General features: G+C 28.7%; 1 protein-coding gene across 3 annotated transcripts; it reads left to right on the top strand.

The window, feature by feature from the left end:
- Positions 1 to 216: 216 nt before the first annotated feature.
- Positions 217 to 13,924, top strand: LOC111310443 (putative protease Do-like 14). 3 transcript variants are annotated; one of them, XR_016330423.1, is made up of 11 exons: positions 217 to 337; positions 457 to 567; positions 642 to 787; positions 874 to 1,154; positions 1,580 to 1,643; positions 4,337 to 4,467; positions 7,613 to 7,733; positions 9,250 to 9,342; positions 10,157 to 10,364; positions 13,163 to 13,287; positions 13,637 to 13,924. XR_016330423.1 is itself a non-coding variant. In XM_089748613.1 (10 exons), the coding sequence occupies exons 1-10, from the start codon at positions 292 to 294 to the stop codon at positions 13,695 to 13,697; spliced, it is 1,116 nt and encodes a 371-aa protein (XP_089604739.1). In that variant the 5' UTR covers positions 217 to 291; the 3' UTR covers positions 13,698 to 13,924. The 3 variants fall into 3 exon arrangements, 2 of the variants coding, with proteins under 2 accessions (XP_089604739.1, XP_022765652.2); XM_089748613.1 differs by lacking the exon at positions 10,157 to 10,364 and having other exon boundaries at positions 4,337 to 4,404; XM_022909917.2 differs by lacking the exon at positions 10,157 to 10,364.
- The last annotated feature ends 6,022 nt before the right edge of the window (positions 13,925 to 19,946 follow it).

Raw genomic sequence — 19,946 nt, 5'->3', positions numbered from 1 at the left:
ATTAATTTTTATATTAAACTCTATTAATCAATCTTTTTAGATTTTTTTAATTAAAATTTTGATTAAATTATTTTATAAAAACTTCATAAATTTTATTTAAATAACTTAACGTAAGTTTTGTTCATCAGGTTTTACTTTTCTCAACCTTAAATTTTAAAATTTAACTATATAAACCTAATTATTATTATTATTATTATTATTATTTGCTGACCGGCTAATAAACTTAAACCCATTCGTCAAAAAAAAAGGTTGAAGAGATTTGGAGGTGGTGGCGGAAGAGTGTCGCCTCCGATGGGTTGGATTCAGAAAGCAAATGCCGAATGGTTTCTACATAACGGTTGGACCCTTTTTTTTTTTTTTTATTGTTCTTTGCTCCATTATACTTCCATCGGTTGGCTTAGATTAGTAAGTGTTAAATTTGTTGTTTTGTTTTATTTGTCGATTTTCACTGAATAGAGTATAAACGTGATGGTGATGTGTGGGATTCGCATGCCGGATTGGATCTTCATTCCAAAATGGTTGCCCTCAAAGTTTCTCCATCTGTTGTCTGTCTCCTGTCTCACACGGGTATGCTCTTTTAACTCTTGTTTTTGGGTTAAAGTTTGAACCTGAATGCTACAGGCAATAACTGAATGCTACAGGCAAGGATAAGTTATTTGCTTGCTCGGGGACTATTGTAGAATGTGGAGACAAAGAGAGTGATGGTACATTTGTTGGTATCATCCTAACTTCTGCCAGTCTTCTCAGATGTCCCTCTGGCGCTGCTTCTCTCGCTCCTGATATCAAGGTTTATGCAACCTAGCTTTTAAAAAAAAAAAAAAAAATGTTTCTTTCTTACTTTGTTAATATGCTTTTACATGTATTTGATTGCAGGTTGATGTTCTTTTACTAGATGGGAAATTATTACAGGGTGAAGTCTTTGCATATGATTTTCATTACAACCTATCTGTTATAAAGATCCGATCTGATGCCCCACTCCCAACACCATCCCTTAGAAATTTGGATGAATCCAAGCCTGTTACTCTGCACCCGGTGCTCGGTTCAACATCTCCTCGTCCTTCAGATTCATTTAAAATTCGTCCAGGGGACACGGTCATGGCCTTGGGGCGCCATTACCATTCACACAGTCTTGTGGTTGCATCTGGCTCTTTCACGTATGTTAGAAACCAAGTCGGCCTTTCTTTTAACTTGTTTCGATTCTTTTCAATCAAACTTAGCTTTAGCCTTTTACGAATTTTGTTGTTCTTGCCATTGTATTTGGTGGCCTTTTCATTCTAGATATATGACAAAGATTGGCCAATAAGCTTAAATCATATTTGATGGGTGCACTAGGTTAGACTTATATCATTCTTGTTGAATTAAAGTTAGCATGCATATTGTCACCATTACAATTTATAATCTTTTGAAATTATTCAGTTAATTATCATCTATTTTGAAGTTTCTTTTGTGCTGCTATTTATACTCTTCCAAGTCTTATTAAGTCAATCTATCTGACTGCTTATTACTACAGCACTGAACTAGCCCCTTATTCGTCACTTATACTTGTTTTCATTGTTTTCCTTTCTTCTTTTCTGTCCAGTATTGGCCTGTGTAAATTTGATTGTAAAGAGCTTTTGAAGGCAACTTGCAAGATGGTTACTCGAGTAAGAACATTCTTCTCTCTCTCATATACACATGACATTTACTTTATCAATTCTTGTATGTTATATTGTTGGCGTGCTCTAGTTTTTGGGACCTGTTACCTCTTTTTTCTCCTAGGCTTTAACACCCAATAACATATTTTACGAATTTGTCTCTTTGGCTATTCAAGCTAAGTTAATATAAGTATGCCATAGACATGGAAATTTTGGTACTTAATAATTGCAAACTCCACACAACCAAAGTGTGTTAGAGTGATGGTTTGAATGGGAACTAGGCAACTAGCAAGAGAAGTTTCTGCTACAAATAATTTATCTTGTAGTGAATGTTTTGTTGAGTTGATCTCAAATAATTTTGAAAGAGCTTGTTTATTTGAAACACAGTTTATTGTCTTGAAAGCTGCAGGACTTTGTTCAAGTGTTTGTGAGTAATACTTGATCGATGATATATTTGAGGAACGTATTGACATGAATATCATTGTTAATAAAATAGGCATTTATTTTTTATTTTATACTATGAAGTATGAACAAAGATACTAGTACTTTGTGAAATCAAATTGGTCATATGCATTTTAATTCATACTAAAAGAATATAAAAACTATATGAATCCACTTTCATTTCAAGAAAAGAAGAGCAATTGGTTATGTTTTGTTGTTAAGCTTCTCATGAGCTAAGCTCAATGCTTCACTTATTCATCTACTTGTCTTACACCTAAACTTTGTAAGTAGGCTTGAGACAGAAACACCATCTTCCCCTATTTGATTTTTAAAGCTTTTCTCCAGACTTTAGATGATTTTAGCCATAATATTCAATTATACAGGTTATCAACAGTTTCAGACCAAACAACCTAGACTGGGCCTAGTTGTTGTTACTTGTCACTCCTCCTTAAGAGGTTTAAGGTCCAAAGTTTGAATCCCCCAATTCCCTTTTGACTTTCTTGTATGTATAAAACAGGAAAACAATACAAAGACCTAATTTGCATTAAGGTCAGATTATAGCAATGAGGTGCAATGCTTATGTTAAGCTAGTAGTGAAATAGTGTGATTAGTCTGGTCATATAGTGGTAGTTGTGTGGTGGGTAGGTAAAATAATCATTAAGGATAAAATGAAGTGTTTATCTCATTTGGGATTTTATTTCATATTTTAGATTGTTCATGCCAAAAGCCCAAATGCATAAACACCTATAAATTTCAATTCATTTTCCAATTCTTAATGCCTAGTGAATTAAGGAGTGACATCTACATGTTCTAGAGTTAGCACCTATATTTTACGAATTTTAACTTTCGTTTTACCACTTGTGCTGAGGTCACAAAAACCATACTAGACTAGAGAAACATAATTGCTTATTATGATTACAAGTTTGGTTGAAGTGTTACTCTTATACTCTCCTTGTTATTATCGCTGATTGATCTAAGAATGAGCTTATTTTGCTACTTTCTCTTATGTGTTATTTAGCTTTAGTGTACTCTATTTAGGGTCATGCGTTTTGTAAGAGTAGTGAAGGATGCTCCTTCTTGTAGGTTCTAGTTCTTTGATAATAAAAAACTATTAAAATTTTATCCTACACAAATAATATCATCTTGTCTGCTATTTAAAATTCTCTTACATAGCGTTTTCCAGGTATTCCATTACTGAAAGAACTAAATTGGATTGTTTCTAACACCATCCTTTGTTTGGATGGTTGAACTAAAATAGAAATTCTATTCCTTCAAAATGGGCATCATTTGTTTTCTTTATTTTCTTTATTTATTTTCTTCTTAATTCCTTCACTCCAATGCAAAAGATGTTTACCTTGTTTTGTCACTCTTTGCTAACTTTATTTTGTCACTCCAACGCAAATTGTAACTTACCTCTCACTCTCCTCGCCATTTGTCCCTTTCTTCCTTTACCTTATCGTTCTCAAAGATATTTCATGTTGGCAATGTTTTGTTCCTTTATGCTGACTTTCTCTCTCTAATCTAAATTCAATCTAGTTTTTGTTGCTTTGATTTAGTTTATGCATTGAGCCTTGTTGACTTAAATATGTCATGCTGTTTTTTGTGTTGTTCATTGCTATTTGAGTTTTTGGTGTAAATGGTGACTAGCACATAGATTCTAGGCTTCCATTTGAATGAAAGCTTTTAGGTAATTCTCTAATTAGGGTTTTGAGTAGAACAAATTGATTTGGGTTTGTTGCTGTTGTGGACTGGTCCTGTGGAGGATATATTAGCAAGGACTTTCTGGAAAACCTAAGACGGACTGGGGATCCAAATGTTTCAATTAACTTGTTCGTTTCCTTTTCAAGTTGGAATATTTGTTCCTCGATTTATGGATGATACATGTTAGATGCAGTGTTTAGATCTTGTGTCATGGCATCAATTGGTATTGAAGTTGAGTCAATTGGTATTGAAGTTGAGTAAGGCAAAAAATTTGAATTTTTTTAAACTTTTGTTAAAATTGGCCTTCTTGATTTTCTTGGAGCTAGGTTCAATGAAAATTAATCATGTGCTTTCTAGAAATTGTAGTCGATGGAAAAATGTTTTGATTAGATTTAAAATTTTAATTAATTGTAAAGCAGGGCATATCTAGTCCATGAGAATAGCTAGGCTGGATAGCTAAAAGCTCTGTTGATTTATAGCGATAAAGTTAGTATATGTGACATTGTTAATAGAAATATATTTGCATGCAAATCCTAGGACTGATGGTGCTTTTTTGCTAGTATTACATTGGGGGTCCTCTTATCAATCGTGATGGAGAAGTTATTGGGATCAATTTCTATCATGAGAGGTATACACCCTTCCTACCAATCAATATAGCTTATAGATGCTTGGAGCACTTAAAGATTCAAAGGTATGTTCCAAATCTATTTTATTGCAAAAATTATTTGCTTTTCTGCGATGCTTCAACTTTGTATGCAGATCATGGAAGTTTAGGTCACTTCTGATACTAGTTATGAGTACACATGTTGCATGTGATTGATCACATTGTACGTGAGCTTTGTTTGTGTGTGTGTGTGTGTGTATATATATATATATATAGTGCATTTTAAAGTCTTACTGTGATGTCTAAAACTTTAAGCATAATATTTGAATTTGCTAGTTGAGAAACTGAGTTAGGAAAATTATTTCCATCCTTCATTGAGATTCAATGGAAAATGCACTCTCCCTACAGTTTGAAAAACACCCACTGTTCCCCTGAAAATGTAGCAGTGTTGACATCCATTTGTCTTAACATTAAAAAGATAAATAAAAGTAAAAGAAATTGTTACCCAGTAAATGGCTAAGGTTTACCTAATTTTTTTCTAGTATTCTATTACTTTTTCTTTTTAAAATTTTTCTTGTTTTTTCTCCTTTTCGTCTCCTTAAACGAATTTTCTTCTTTTTTTTTTTCCTTCTTTTGGAGCGTAAAGAAACTTTTATTTGGAAAATAAGATAACAAAGATGACAAGGCAACAAACTAGGATCAAACACAACAAAAAAAAAAAAAAAGAAGTTGAGAGCTCTTCAGACTGTATTCATCTGGTTAAATAGATAGCTAAAGATAAAAAGTCCAAGTAGTTCAAATGAAAAGCATTAGCCATTTTTTTCTTCACCATACTCCCATTGAAAAGAGAGAAAAAAGATATGAAAAGTTCTGGTATTTTCAAAATTTTAATTACTCTTTGACTGGTATTATTTTGATCAATGGATTATTAGCTTCCCTTGGGGACCAATGGTGTTTTGAAGTTGAGGGAGTGGTAAGTCTATTTTTGTGAAAACCTTTGGGTTGTAAATTTTTTCACCCAAATGAATGAATTCTTCATTATAAAATGGAAATCTTTTTTATCACAATTATTCATTAATCCTTATGCAGTGTGAGTTAGAAGTTATTGTTTTTTAAGTGTAAAATGGAGTTGACTTTTTTTTTTCATTTGAAAGGGAAAAGGTGTTTTACCTCAGAAGGAATATTGCTAATTGAAAATAAATTGCAATTTCCTACCCTACATTGCAGATTGAATTTTGATGTATGAAAAAGAAATTTTTGTTGCAATTAAAAGTTCTGAAAATTAATTAAGGTATATTCTTCAGGAAATTAGAAAGATTAGGAATATTATTGTAGATGAACTTGTGATTGATAGTGTGCTTTGTAGGTAATTAGGATTCTTTAAATGGTATTTTTTTTTCCTCACAAAAGTTTTTCCTGAAATCCTTCCTTTTGTAGATATTACATATTATTTTTATAGTTGGTGCTATTGTAACACCATTTATTAACAAACTTGGTGCTTTTATCTTCTTGAAACTTTAATATAACATTGTATGTGAAATTAATTGTTATTGTTGAACTAGGGAATGCAATCTACACCAAGTTTTTTTATTGGCTATTATCATAGAAGATAGCTAATACTTAATATTTTGCTTTTATATGTAAAAATGATGATGATGATAACTACAATGAAAATAATTGTAATTTATGAATAAAATGCATTAGAAAGGTCAAAGGAATTTTAGGATTCATTAGGAGTTTCAAAAATTTTGTCATAGTTTTTATTTTGTCTTTTTTGGGTGTTTGGGGTTTCATTTTCTTTTCGGAGTTGAGGTAATTGGAATAAGAGGAGGGGGCAAAAGGGTTGGAGAGCGAAAGAGGTAAAAGGGTGGGAAAACGAGAGCTGACTTGCTCTAGTATTGGTTGGTGCTGATCTAATGCTGTCAGCACTTGCTTAAGGAGGAGAAAGAGAGGAAAGGAGGGAGGGGGAAGAGGGCAGGGGAATTGTTGCTGCCCACTTTGGTCTTAGGTGGCCTGATTAATGTGAGTGATGCTAGATTGAGTGACTAAGGAAAGTAGAAAAAATGACATCTGGGGTGGTAGTGGGGGAAGAAAAAAGAGGACAAAAGAGGAAACAAGAAAAAAATGAAAAGTAGGAAAAAGAAAAGAAAGGAAAGGAAAACAAAAGGAGGACAAAATGTATGTTTTCGATTATCAATTTAAAAGCACTAAAAAGAAAAATGATAGGCTCAATTTAAATAAGGATAAATTACAAAATCCCATCACGTGGTTACGGGTGGAATAAATAGGCCCCTATCTTTTAGAAAGTAACACTTAACTATGTATGGATATTTTTGTTGATTTTGAAGCTAACATCATATATCGTTTTCCTGTTCCTTTTTTACATCATAGATCATTTCCCGTTCTTTTTTTGTCAACTTTCTTCATTGAATTTCCAGTCCCTCTTTTTGTAATGTGTCATCTATGTCATTTTTGCTCTAACAATGCTGACCTAAAAATTAATGAAAGAAATCATAGGATGGTGAAGTGCCAGTTTTTAAAATTAAGGGTCAATTTTTTTGGCTTCTAATTACATGGTATGGTATAGTTTTTTGATTTTCCAAACAACTGGTGACTAATCAAAACAGAAAAACCAACATTAGGGGTTGGCGGTGCGGAGAACTAAAATGAACATAAGAAGAGATAAGGAAACATAGAAAATATAGGTAAGAAAGGAAAAAAAAAAAGAAAATAAAGGAGATAAAGGGAAAGTAGAGAAAATAAAAGAATGAAAATAGGGAGGAAAAATATATATTCTTGATAATCAATTTAAAAGCACCAAACAAGAAAAGGATAGGCTCAATTTATATAACAACTAGTTACAGCAGCATATGCGACATCTTTTAATTGAAGATGCTAATTTTAGCTTTTTCCTAAATGAGACAAAGAAAGTTGTTCAAATTAATTTAAAAATATTAAAGTTAAAACAATGTGTTTTTGGAGCAATTTGAAAATTTTTCCACTGTTTTAACTATTCAACTTTATTTTCCTGTCTAGCATTAGAAAAAATTCCATATATTTTCTTTGCTACTCTAATTTTATATACAAAATTAAAATCAATATAATTTGCATAATTGTTATTCTGTGTGCACAAATGAAAACTCGGAAAAAAGTTTTGTCTCATCTTCATAACTTGTAATGTGATTTTGAAAGAAATCTGACCATATTATTTATTGTGTTTATATGTGGACAGGAGTGTCAATCGTCCTTGGCTTGGGGTGAAATTGACCAACTTTTATGCTGTAAATTTGGTTGATTTGGAGAAAATTATTCAAAAGTTCCCTCATATTTCTGAAGGTGTTGTAGTTGAAGAGGTATGTTACTTTTGGTACCTTTTCTCAAATGATTGCAGTTTTCATGCAATTGTGATGTAGGAGAGCTAACTTTTGTTAGGGTTATGGTGGCTTTTGTGAGATAAAGTCCCAAGGAAATCTAGGAAAAATGAATAAAGGAAAGGAAAGCATAGAAGAATACCTAAGCTTAACACCTAGGGTTCATTATGAGTCAAATACCAAGCTGATGCAAGATAGCTAGATGTTAGGTTTATGTCATTTTTGTTATCTGAATTCTTGGTGAAATCAAGCAAAATTGAATAAAGTACAAACAAAAGGAGAAATTCCTAAACCTAAAAGAACTATAACTCTTATTTCAATCAGGATCAGCCAGATTCTGTTCAGCTTGCATCAAATAGTTTTTGCTATCATGCACCTTCCCTCATCATAAGAACTCCCACTTTTAGTATATAATAATACTTTTGATTACTGATTCAATAGCTGGTTCCCATGCCAATTTAAGGGTTCGAAAATTCCAAAGCATGCTTAGTTGCTCACTACTCTTGAAAGGCAGCCTCTGTTCATCGTTTTTAAACCCTCGCTTCACCCTTTTTTTCTCTTTTTCTCTGTGAGTTTATTTTCTTCGTAACCTACTTCCTTTGACTTTTTTAGTTTATTCTTCCTTTCCTCTCATTGCCATGCATATCTAGTATGAAATTAAAAATAATTCTCATATCTCTGTTACAAGAATTTCACGTTTTATTTATTTTTCATTTATCTTCTATTTCTATCATAATATACAAATAAATCTTAGATGTGCTTTAAGTTTCACAGATCTAGATATTTATATCCCATATTTGGGTTTGTTTTTTTTTTCAGCTGTCTAATAACTCTTAAGATATATTGAATTTAAGATTAGTTAGCTTGCAGTTCTCTATTTCACAACAGTCATTATGGGCTTTTTTTTCGTATACCCATTTGGACTGGAGAGGCTAGCAGGTAATAGCTGAATCAGTCGCTTAGGTATATGTGAAAGGATGTCCTAAAGACTAATCTGATTGTGAGAAAATCTCTCTTATTGGTGCTGATGCCATTTGTTGGTATTCCTAACCATGTCATCTTTATTGGACCGTCCTTAAACAATGCTTGAAGTGTTATTTTACATTTAGAAGTCCTTTTCTTCGTTTTTTTCCTGCTGGTCTCAAAAAAAGAATTTGTACTTATATATTGCAGTATGACCTAAAGGTGTCACATCTTTATTGAGGTTAAGATGTTAAGACTGAGATATCAGAACTTGCTGGTAAAATTGTGCATATTTCACTTTTACCAATTGCATCTTTTGAAATTTAATTGAGAAGGTAATCCAAAACTTCTCAAGGCACCTTTTGTATCATTTCTTGTTTGCCTACAATTGTGACATTAATAATGATATTAACAAGGAACTAAATATGAAAAAAAATGTGTTGAAAAATGTTTCAGACTCTATGTAGACATCTATGTTGTAGGGATAGATGTGTGCATTAATTTGTAATTGCCTGCTTTAATTGTGCTTCATCAGGTAGCAAATGGGTCCCCTGCTGAAGTTGCTGGAATACTACCAGATGATGTTATTGTTAGTTGTGGTGGACATTCAGTCAGGTGTTGCTCAGAGGTAGGGAACCTTATTTGCACCGTTTCTTTTGTTTGTGATAACTTTTATTATACTTTTTTTTTTCTATAATAAAATGAAGAAAACACTGGTTAAAAGGCCCCAATGGGGTGCCAACCTATGGACAAGGCTAGATCTTAATAGACAATATCACAAGACAACAAAGTCTAAACCATCTTGTACATCCAAAAACTAGTGGCAGTTAGGGAAAAAAAACGAAGAAAGAAAGAAAGAAAGGGACAGCGGGCATAGAATTATGTAGCTAACAGCTTTGATAGTGGTTAGAGGTGGGAAAATTTGATAGGGAATCTGAAAACCTGCATGGAATCATCTACAAGCAAATGGTTTTTACTCTCATGTAGTCCAGTGGTCTTTAATTCATTTTAGTCCACTTGTTAAACAACAAAGAAAGGATAAATTCTTATATAATTATACTCAATATATACCAAATATAATAAAATTTTAAAAAATATAACCATTGCCACATAAGTACCAAACTATACATGCCCTAGTTTGCCCAAACCCAAGAGGATTCAAATTTGAAGCAACCTGAATTTGAAACTTCCCAATCCAAAGTGAACCCAAATCTGAAAAATCTTGGAACAATGTGAACTTGAAATGGTTTGTACCCGAAGACAGCCTGACTTGAACTCGACCATTGTCACCTTTAATAGTGTTAATTCTTCCCCCTTGAAAGAGCTTTTGTTTTTCTTATCCTCAAAATCCCAAAAAAAAAATAGTGAGGAATTAATTTTATTAATGTTCTCCTTTATTCACAAGAACATAAACCTTTTGAAGCTCAAAACTTCTGTAACAGAGCTTGCCCCTACCTAAGTCATTCCCAGCAGTACATAGCCCAAAAGCAACTCAATGGTAGATGAATTGATTTTTCTGCTGTGTTCAAAGAAAGCATCTATTTGGTAGAATTTTCCCCAAAAAACTCATCTATTCTACTATCATCCTTGATGATGTTTTGGTATGATGAATTCAACTGTAAGCAAACTCTTCGCAAAGTCTCGATCAAGGTGAGTTCTCTGTTTGACCAACTTACTCTTTCTATAAAGTAGATCAAAGAAATTTGTTGTCTTTTAGTTATTTGTTTTTTGATTTGCGGGAAAAATGTTGAAATCCTTCGACTTTGTTTGATTTGAGAAAGTGTTTTTTGTTTTCATTTTTTCATTTTGTATTTTTATTTTCTAGAAAATAGATCTTGTGTTCTATTTTTTGTTTTCTAGAAAATATATTTGATAAACAAAAACAAAAATTATTTTCTAAAAATGCAAAATAAGAAACAAAAAAAGAAATAAAAGCAATTATGAAAATAATTATTATTAATGGCATCTAATTATAAATATATAATATATATTTATTAATTAATAACTTCCAAAAGTATTCAAATGTGAGACCAACTTCTCAACTTGCAAAACATAAGCAAAAAAGTAATGAGCATTCCTTGTTTCATAATTGAAAACATCTTTTTTTTTTTTTCATATTTGAGTCTGTTTTCATTTTTGTTTTCTAAAAGCTTATTTTCATTTTTATTACCACACACGTTTGCACTCTTGTTTTTCAATTTTCAAGAATGAAAATGGAAAATACCTCTGTTTTCTAAAATTAAGCACTACCTTCAATTCCCACTTTTTCTCATTTATCAAAAAGTTAACATTTCATAACAACCACTCATCAGATGTGAACAAAGATTGACTAAGGGCTCCTTATTTCTTGGCATTAAAAATAAATTTTCATGCTAAAGAAGATTAACTATCCACTCTGTACCCCAAAGAAAATGTAAGTTGAGAACTTTTGCTATTTTTTTCCAACTTATTTGCGGACACTAGAACCCTAGGGGTTTGTAGCCTCCATGGAGATCCAACCACCTTGTCTCTATTCACTCTGCAATAGTCACAAGTACCCAAATATGTTCCTTTTCCACCATATAACTCCAAAGTCTGTTTTGAATAAGGGCTTTACATATAGGGTTAGAGATTTGATTCCCAAACCACCTTCTATCGGTTGTTTGTTTATATCAAGTTGACCAAATGAAACTTAAAACCATGACATGTACTTCCCCAATGAAACCCCTTTTGGATATGTTTGATCATTTAGCCATTGTTTTATTCTAGCCTTAATAGTCTTGAAAAGGCCGAAGAAAAAAAGGAAAAACATAGGCTTCTACCCTCGAAAAGCTCAAATTTGTTTGGTACACAAAATAACCAGAAACAGCCAAAACGGTCTGATGCAACCCTGCATCAAAGCCGGAATGGAATTTGGGGAAATATTATATTGGACTCTTTAAAATTTAGTATGTTTCAGCTAGTGCCACAAGGCCACATAAAAAATTAACATTTGCTAATGACACCCTTTAGGATACAGCTTCAGATTAGCCTCTATTAATCTGGTACAATCCCTCATCTCTTCCAGATCTGGTGAAATTCAACTATAAAAGCTGTACTTCTCAGAGATTCAGGCTTTCCTCCAATTTGCCTTGCCTCTCATACCAGAATTATGCTGACATTCTCCTAGGGGACAAACGGTAGTTAAAAATTGAGAGTCGAACTTGGAGGTCTCGGGTTCAAATCTTGGGATAGGAGGGCTGGGCTTATGGGATGGGAAAGGACTACCTCTTATTGTATAGCTCAATATCATATGTACCGAGAAAAAGGAAAAAAAGAAACATCCAAGAAGATAGAATCTTTTCTCCTATTTATAGTATCTTCAATTTTGAGCATAAATTCCTTATCAACTTCCAAAGCCACTCCAAAAACTTCAATCTCTAGTGAAAAACCAAAACCAATCCACTCTAGCTCTCAAAACTTTCCTTCTATTCCTCACTCCGTCTCTCATTTTCTCTCTAGCCATTTTAAGCATCTTGGGAGTTGTTTTATTACTACCTAATAGAGAAAACACAAAAAGAAAGAAAATGGTGAACTCTATATATTGAGGTGAATGTATCTCACCGTTTTATGTGTCGTCACACCTGCATCCTTTTTTGGGCTAAATAGCGATACTGGGATCTTATGGGACAAAAAACTTTCATTTTGGACCACAGCCAGCCAAAAAAATAAATACTTCTGTGTAGCTTTTCTACTATATCCTTGAAGTAAGCTTCAAAGTTGTTGATGTAGTTGACTTTTACATGTTTAATTCTCTAGTAATTTACCAGTGGCACATTACCATCTCCCTCAATTCACCTCAATGACCTTAGAATGGTTAAAAACCTCTCTGGACAAGACTATTCTTCTGATGCCTGTTATCAAACCTGCTATCATTTTGGTATCATCCTTGACATACATCACTCTTGTAAGTAGTTATTAATTAATTAATTAATCCTCCTCTCATTATCTAAAGTCTGGACATTTTCTTCTTTTTTTTTTTTTCAGTCCCATGATTTGAACATTACTGTCTTTTAACATTAAGTGTGCAAATTTTGTAAGATCTTTTCATATTTCTTGATGCTTAATTTGTACAATGTTTATTTAAAAAAAAAAAAAGAGTTAAAATGAACATATGATTGAAAAATCTTGACTTCATTGATATTTGAATTCTTAATTGGTTGTAATAATAATAATAATAATAATAATAATAATAATAAAAAAAAAATATTTGAGTTCTACTTATCTAGATGCATGTGTGTTTGCTGTAACTCTGGCTGAAGTAGTTAAATTGTTTGCTTTTTCTTGTGCCTCGTACGTGAGTGACATCGTCACTGTTTTCAGTTGCTGCTCTGTCAGACTTATATCTTGAGAACTGGTTCTTTCTCTTATAATTTGTTTATCATCTTCATTATTGTATCAAGTGATGAATCTTTTTGTATTGGCTTCAGTTCTTTGGGATAATGTGGGACAAAACTAGAGAATCTGTGCCAGTGGTCGTGATGAGGGCAAGCTGTGGTAATCGTCTGATGCTAACTATTGATGTTGGTGATGCTAGTGAACATAGATATAATAGGTAAATCTTTTCTTAGCATTGTGTTTATTATTTCAATTGTTACTCTTGTGGAAATTAGATATCAGCTTTTAGTAAGGAAGTAGTTAATATGGATGACATTATAGGATAGGTGTTTTGTTTTTCTTTCTTTTTTTTTTTTTAAAAAGAAATTTTATGCTGTAGAGTTTGTCAGTTTGCTTTCGGCTTAGTTTTTTAGTTCAGAGACTAATATTTTCTTTTACCAATGGTCACAGATTACTGATTTTCTATGGGATTTTTCGGATAATTTTGATCAATGTTTATTTGTGCTTTTAATTCTAATACTGATGTGTTGCTTCTTTCTTATTTGTCCTGCATTATGTGTGCTCAGTTGGCCAATTTACAGTGAACTCAGGAGGACATGTTATGGAGGTCCGCTGAAAAAGAATTGACTAGAGATGGGCATTTCAGAATGTAAATGCTTTTTGCCGTTTTGGGTATTTGTCTAATTAGCAGATGTACATGTATATACGAATAGGTGTCATTTTCTTTTCTATTCTTTGTTTAGTTAGTAGGATATATGCAAATACCATTGAGCCAAATACTAAGGTCTCTTAGCTTTAAATGCTTTTCTCAACTTTGTAAATTGGATGAAAGAGAAACTGCCTCGTTTTGCTTATGCACTATTGGAGTAATCTTTATAGTAATCTTTATAGATCATTAGAAAGATGCAGATGTGTTGTCACTGGTTAAAAATTTTTTTATTTTGTCATCTTAATTCACCGGATATATTTTTTAATTTATTTAGTTAAAAATAAATAAAATAATAAAAATGAAATGACACGTAAATATTTTGATTAATCTTTTTTAAAAAAATTTACTCAATAAAAAATAAATATAAAAAAACAAAAAATTGAAAAAAGTAGAAAAGAGAAAAAAATTAAAAGAATGAGATAAAGTGAAAAATTAAGAGCTTATAGTAAATGCATCTCAAATTTTACTCTTCACGTTTTATTTTTTTTTGTCAAAATTTTTGTAAATAATATTACTTAATTACCTTTTCCCATATGTTTCTAGATATTCATATTTGGCAAATTTTCTAACTTAATGAAAAAGCATTTCAAGAAAGTTGGGTGAGATAGTGAAAATTTAAGAAAAATTATGAAAAAAAAAAGAATTTTATTAGAAATTTTTATTAATTAGTGTAATGAAAATTTATTATTAAAAATTCATAAATTTTAAAAATAATAAAAAATAAGTTGATTTTAAGTTGATTTACTATTTTAACCTTAGGAAAATAATAAGATCTTATGGAACCTTAATTAAACATTTTGTCTCTTGATGTTATAATGGATGATTAAGGTATTATCAAATTTGATAAATATTTGAAAGTTAAAACTCCTAAAAACTAGACAAAGTAATACTATTGAATACTATATAATTTTGTCAAAATCTAATATGCTAAGTAGATGGAGAGACTTCTCTAAAAAATTCAGTTTAATTAAACTTATTATAAATTTTTAATAATCGATAACAAGAAAAATATTTTTTAAAAAATTTGAATTTTAAATTTATAAAAAAATAGAATAGTAAAATTAGCTTTTTTATTAATTTTAATAATGATTTTTTTCATTATACTAATTAATAAAAGTTTCTAATAAAATTCCCCTTTTTTTAAATTTTCATTAAACTTTCATTCCTTCTTCTACGAAAATGTATTTTAAGAAAGTTATATAACTTTTCAAAAATCTATTTTCGATAAATTATGTAAGTTATAAAATTTATTGAATATAAATATCTAGAAACTTATGAGAAATGATAATTAAATAATTTTACTTACAAAAATTTTTTAAAAAAATGAGCGTATGAAGAGAAAAAATGAATGTGCATTTAAAACCCGTCTTAATATAATACAAATATGTATAAAATTAAATAATTAATAAAATATATATTTATATATATTATGTCATGATAAAATACTTTAAAAGCCTTGTCGATGTGAGACTACTTCTTTTTTAAAAACTCTATCTATTCCAAGTTAATTTCGATTTTAAAAAATCATCTCTTAACAACATGGATCAAAAGTTGTCGAATACGGATTGTTTTTTGCATCTCTATCAATTGACATCTTTTGTTACAAAATTTATCTAATTAAAAAATATAAAAAATGAAAGGAAAAAAAAGTCAAATAAGACATCACATCGACACCTCCATTAAACTTTTTTCACAAAATTACTTTAATAAAAAGATAAAAAAAAAGGAAAAAGTAAAATAAACAAATAAACAAATAAAAAAGAAAAAGAAAACTCATTGGGGTATTACAAGGATCTTTCAATTCAGATAGGTCAACAGATATGAATTATTTTGTCATTCCTATCCATCAACTTATTTTGTTCTAAAATTTATTTAATTAAAAATAAAAGGGAAAAATAAATTATGGTGCCATATAGACACCTACATAGGTTTTTCTTTTTCTTTTACAAAATTTATCCAAATTAAAAATAAAAATAAAAAATTTTGAAAAAAAAAAGAAAAAATGAACAAAATATTAAAAAAAACATAAGATCGCACATCAAAACTATGAATGAAGCTTAAACAAATGGAAAAAAAAAAGTCAAATTTATGTAATAAATGGATGGATATATTACATCTTAATTATACATAAAAATAGTATTTAACCAAATTAAAATATTAAATAATATTTTTATTAATATAATATATATATAAATAAATAATTAAAATATAATTTAAGGTAAGGCGAAATACCATAAACCTACTGATTACAAGATCATAAAATTTAAAAAAAAAAATCGATTTGATCTCAAATAAAAAAATGCATTTATCGAATCTAGACGAATAAAAACATGTCAGATATAGATTATTTTATTATCTATACCTCCATTGATTTTTTTTAAAATATTTATTTATCGATTTTTTTGTTGTAAATTATTCAATTAAAATTAAAAATATAAAAAATGCAAAAATACGAAATAAGGTGTCACGTGTATACATATGTTGGTTTTTGTAACAAAAAATCTAATTGAAAAAATAAAGGACGAAAAACTAATAAAAATTAAAAAGAAAAGATGAAAAGGCAAAAAAAAAAGTGAATATAGTTGAGTTGCAACCCGATATTAATAAAAATGAGTTTTCCCTAATATTCTTTTTTTTTTAAATTATCGAATTAAAAAAATTAATCAATAATATAAAATGGCCCTTACATTAAAAAAATTAAAACATTTTAAACATTATAAATATTTAAAAAGGGAAAAAAAGAAAGAATAAGTAATTAGAAAAAGTGATAAAAAGAGAAAAAATAAAAAAAAATAACTTAACACATGGCATACGCATGATATGAAATTATTTATACCAAAAAGAATTTAAATTCTAAAAAATATTTATTAAATATATAAAAATAAAAAATAAAAAAGCTAACATGTGGCATACTTTTATATTAAGTGGATCCTATTAAAAAATAAACTTGAAATCTTAACAAAAAAAGAAAAACATAAAAAAAGAACAAAAAAGTGACAAAACAATCTTAGCATAAAGTAAAGGCCGCCTTTAAAAATAAAATCTTTCAAAAATATTTATTAAAATAAAAAATTAACGAAAAAAAAGAAAAAAGAAAAAAATGAGAATGAGATATAGGTACCTTAATTGTCTTCTTTTGTCATAAATATATCTAATAAAAAATAAAAAATCCTAAAAAAATTAAAAAATTTAGGAAAAGGGAAAACAAAAAAAATGAAAAAAAAACAAAAAATTTATATACAGTTATAAATTATTATAGTAATTTAAGCCAATTGTAATATGAGGTCTATTTGCTAATCAAGTTCTTGATAGTAATAGGTAGAATCATTTTATCATATTATTGTATTGATATTAAAATTTAATGTGTAATAATGAAGCAATCAAAATGACGTTTTCATAATTATGCTTATAGAGTAATACAGTAATTTTGGTCAATTATAATATGATGGATGTTTTCATAATTATGGCATGAGAGACATTACATGAAACAATTAAAAAGGCATTTTTTTTTTAAATTATGGTAAAAAACTAGTATAGTAATTTAAGCCAATTATAGTATGAGATGTATTTTCATAATTATAGTAAGATGATATTTTTGTAATTATGGTTAGAGGATATTAAAGTAATTTTGTTAAATTATAATTTGACGAATGTTTTCATAATTATGGTAAAAGGGCATTTTCATAATTATGGTTGTTGGTGCGTTAGAGTACTTTAGCCAATTACAATAAGAAGGATATTTTAGTAATTTTATTAAAAAGGGTATTATAATAATTTTAGTTAATCATAAAAAAAAGGACATTACAATCAATTTGCATACATGTAATTCAATTTTCAAGTAACTGAAAAGACATCATGATCGTTTCTATGGGGATTAATTTCATATTACTATATGGATATTAAAATTTAATGCGTAATTATGAAACAATTAAAAAGTTATTTTTGTAATTATGCTTAGAGGTATTTTACTAATTTTGACCAATTGTAATATGAGAGATCTTCATAATTATGATTAGAGATACATTATATGAAGCAATAAAAAGAGATTTTTTTTTTTTTTTTGTAATTATGATTAGATGATATTATTGCAATTTTGTCAAATAATACTATGGGAGGTATTTTTGTAAATATAGTAGAAATGGCATCACAGTAATTTTAGCGAATGATTGTTGGGGTATTTTTGTAATTATTATTGTAAGGCATTATAGTAATTTTTGCCAACTATGATAAAAATGGTATTTTAGTATTTATGTTAAGAGAAGCGTTATAGTAATTTTAGTTAATCATAGAAAAAAGAGCATTGTAATTAATTTGAATACATGTAATTCAATTGTCCTATAATTTAAAGGGAATCATGATTATTTTTAGGGGTATTAAGTTCTCATGTGATATCAGCAATAATGAGTTTTTATAAAAAAAATTATATTATGAATTAAAAAATCAAAACTAAAAAAAATTTAAAAAAAAAAAAAATTCAAATGCGTAGCCAACAAATTTGCAAATATAATTTTCTTTTACAATAATCAAATTAAAAAATAAAAATAAAAGATCAAACATATATTTTTAATAATAATATCAAGTGGCTCATACTAAAATAATTAAAAAATAAAAGTATTAAATATTAAAAAAGTTAACAGAAAAATGAGTAAAAAATAAAATGACTCAACATATTATAGATTATTGATATAAATGGATCTAAAAAATTTAAATAAAAAATATTTATCAATTATGTAAAAAAAATTAATAAAAAGAAAAAAATATATGTTGTGTACCTTTAATAGCTAGTGAGTTTCAAAATCAAATTAAAATAAAAAAAATTGTTCGAAAAAAATTAAGGAAGAAGTAAAAAAAGTAAAAAAAAAAAAAAAAAGAGAAAATTTTGTATAAGTGAGTCCAACAATTTTTTTTAAAAATATATATTTTTAAAATATTGAATATAGTAAAAAAATAAAAAAAATGGAAGAAAAATAAATAAAACGAAAAGATAAATTTAAAAATGTAAGTCTAACATCTTCTAAAAAATTTTTAAAAAAACATGTGGACTCCACTAATAAAAAAATAAAAAAAAGAAATCGATTGCAAAAATAATTTAGAACTCACACTTTAAAAAAAAAAAAAGACATAGGCTTTACACCCTTTAAAAATTTTAAATAGCGTGTGAGCCCTACCAATAAAAAAAATAACCAATTGAAAAAAGAAGTCCGACACCTTAAAAAAAGATGTGGTAGAACCTTTTAAAAAGGAATTAAAAATAAGTGGGTCCCATCACCTAAAAAAATCAAGGAAATAAAAATAAAAATTAAAGGGTTGCCACATGTCAAGCTAAGCGCCCGACATGGGGTGTTATCCGAGCTTAAGGTTAATAGGGTATTCTCTGAGCTTAGGGTCGATAATACAAGGGATATTTTTATATTAAAAAAAGTACTATATGAATTAAGAAAAAAATATTTTTTATAATTATGGTTAAAAGATATTATAGTATTTTTAGTTAAATATAATATGAAAAATATTTTGTAATTATGGTGAAAAAAGTTTGATATAAGAAAGTCTAAAAAAATCTAAAAAATATATAATTTTATAATTTTTAAAATTATTTATTAAATAATTTTAAAGAAAAATAAAGAAACAAAAAAATAAAAGAAAAAGAGTTAATTATTTTTTTATTTTAAAAAAAGAAATAGCAAAAAAAAAAAAAAAACCTTTGGTATAACTAACTCCACTCATAAAAATACAATCTTTTCAAACATTTATTTTTGTTATCTCAAAGACTTCAAATAAACTAAAAGGGAGGTGAATTTGTTGGTAATAAATTTTTAAAATTAATGCTTAATAAACACAAATTCTGTAAAATAATTTATCTAAGCAAATAATTATAATAAATGAAAGTAAACAAAAGATAAAAATAGAGAATTTAACACTAAGATTTATAGAGGTTCGATCCTTTCTTTAGGTACTTACGTCTTTTCTCTTAGCCTCTCTTGCCAAGGAGTTTAATCCACTATGTGTTGAAAGATACAACCTAACCTCTCAAAACTTTACATAATCAACACCACAAACTCTTAAGGGTTATCCTCTCTTTTAAGCTTACAAGCTCACAATACAAAATTTCTGAAGTATTTTGTAAATTTAAAGAACCTCTCTAAGGTTGGGTGTTTACTATATTGAGT

Source organism: Durio zibethinus, chromosome 19 (genome assembly GCF_047325235.1).
Source record: "Durio zibethinus cultivar Kanyao isolate XHJ-2024 chromosome 19, ASM4732523v1, whole genome shotgun sequence".
NCBI lineage: Eukaryota > Viridiplantae > Streptophyta > Magnoliopsida > Malvales > Malvaceae > Durio > Durio zibethinus.
Note: the sequence above shows the minus strand (reverse complement) of the source record. Positions and strands in the feature narration are given on the sequence as shown.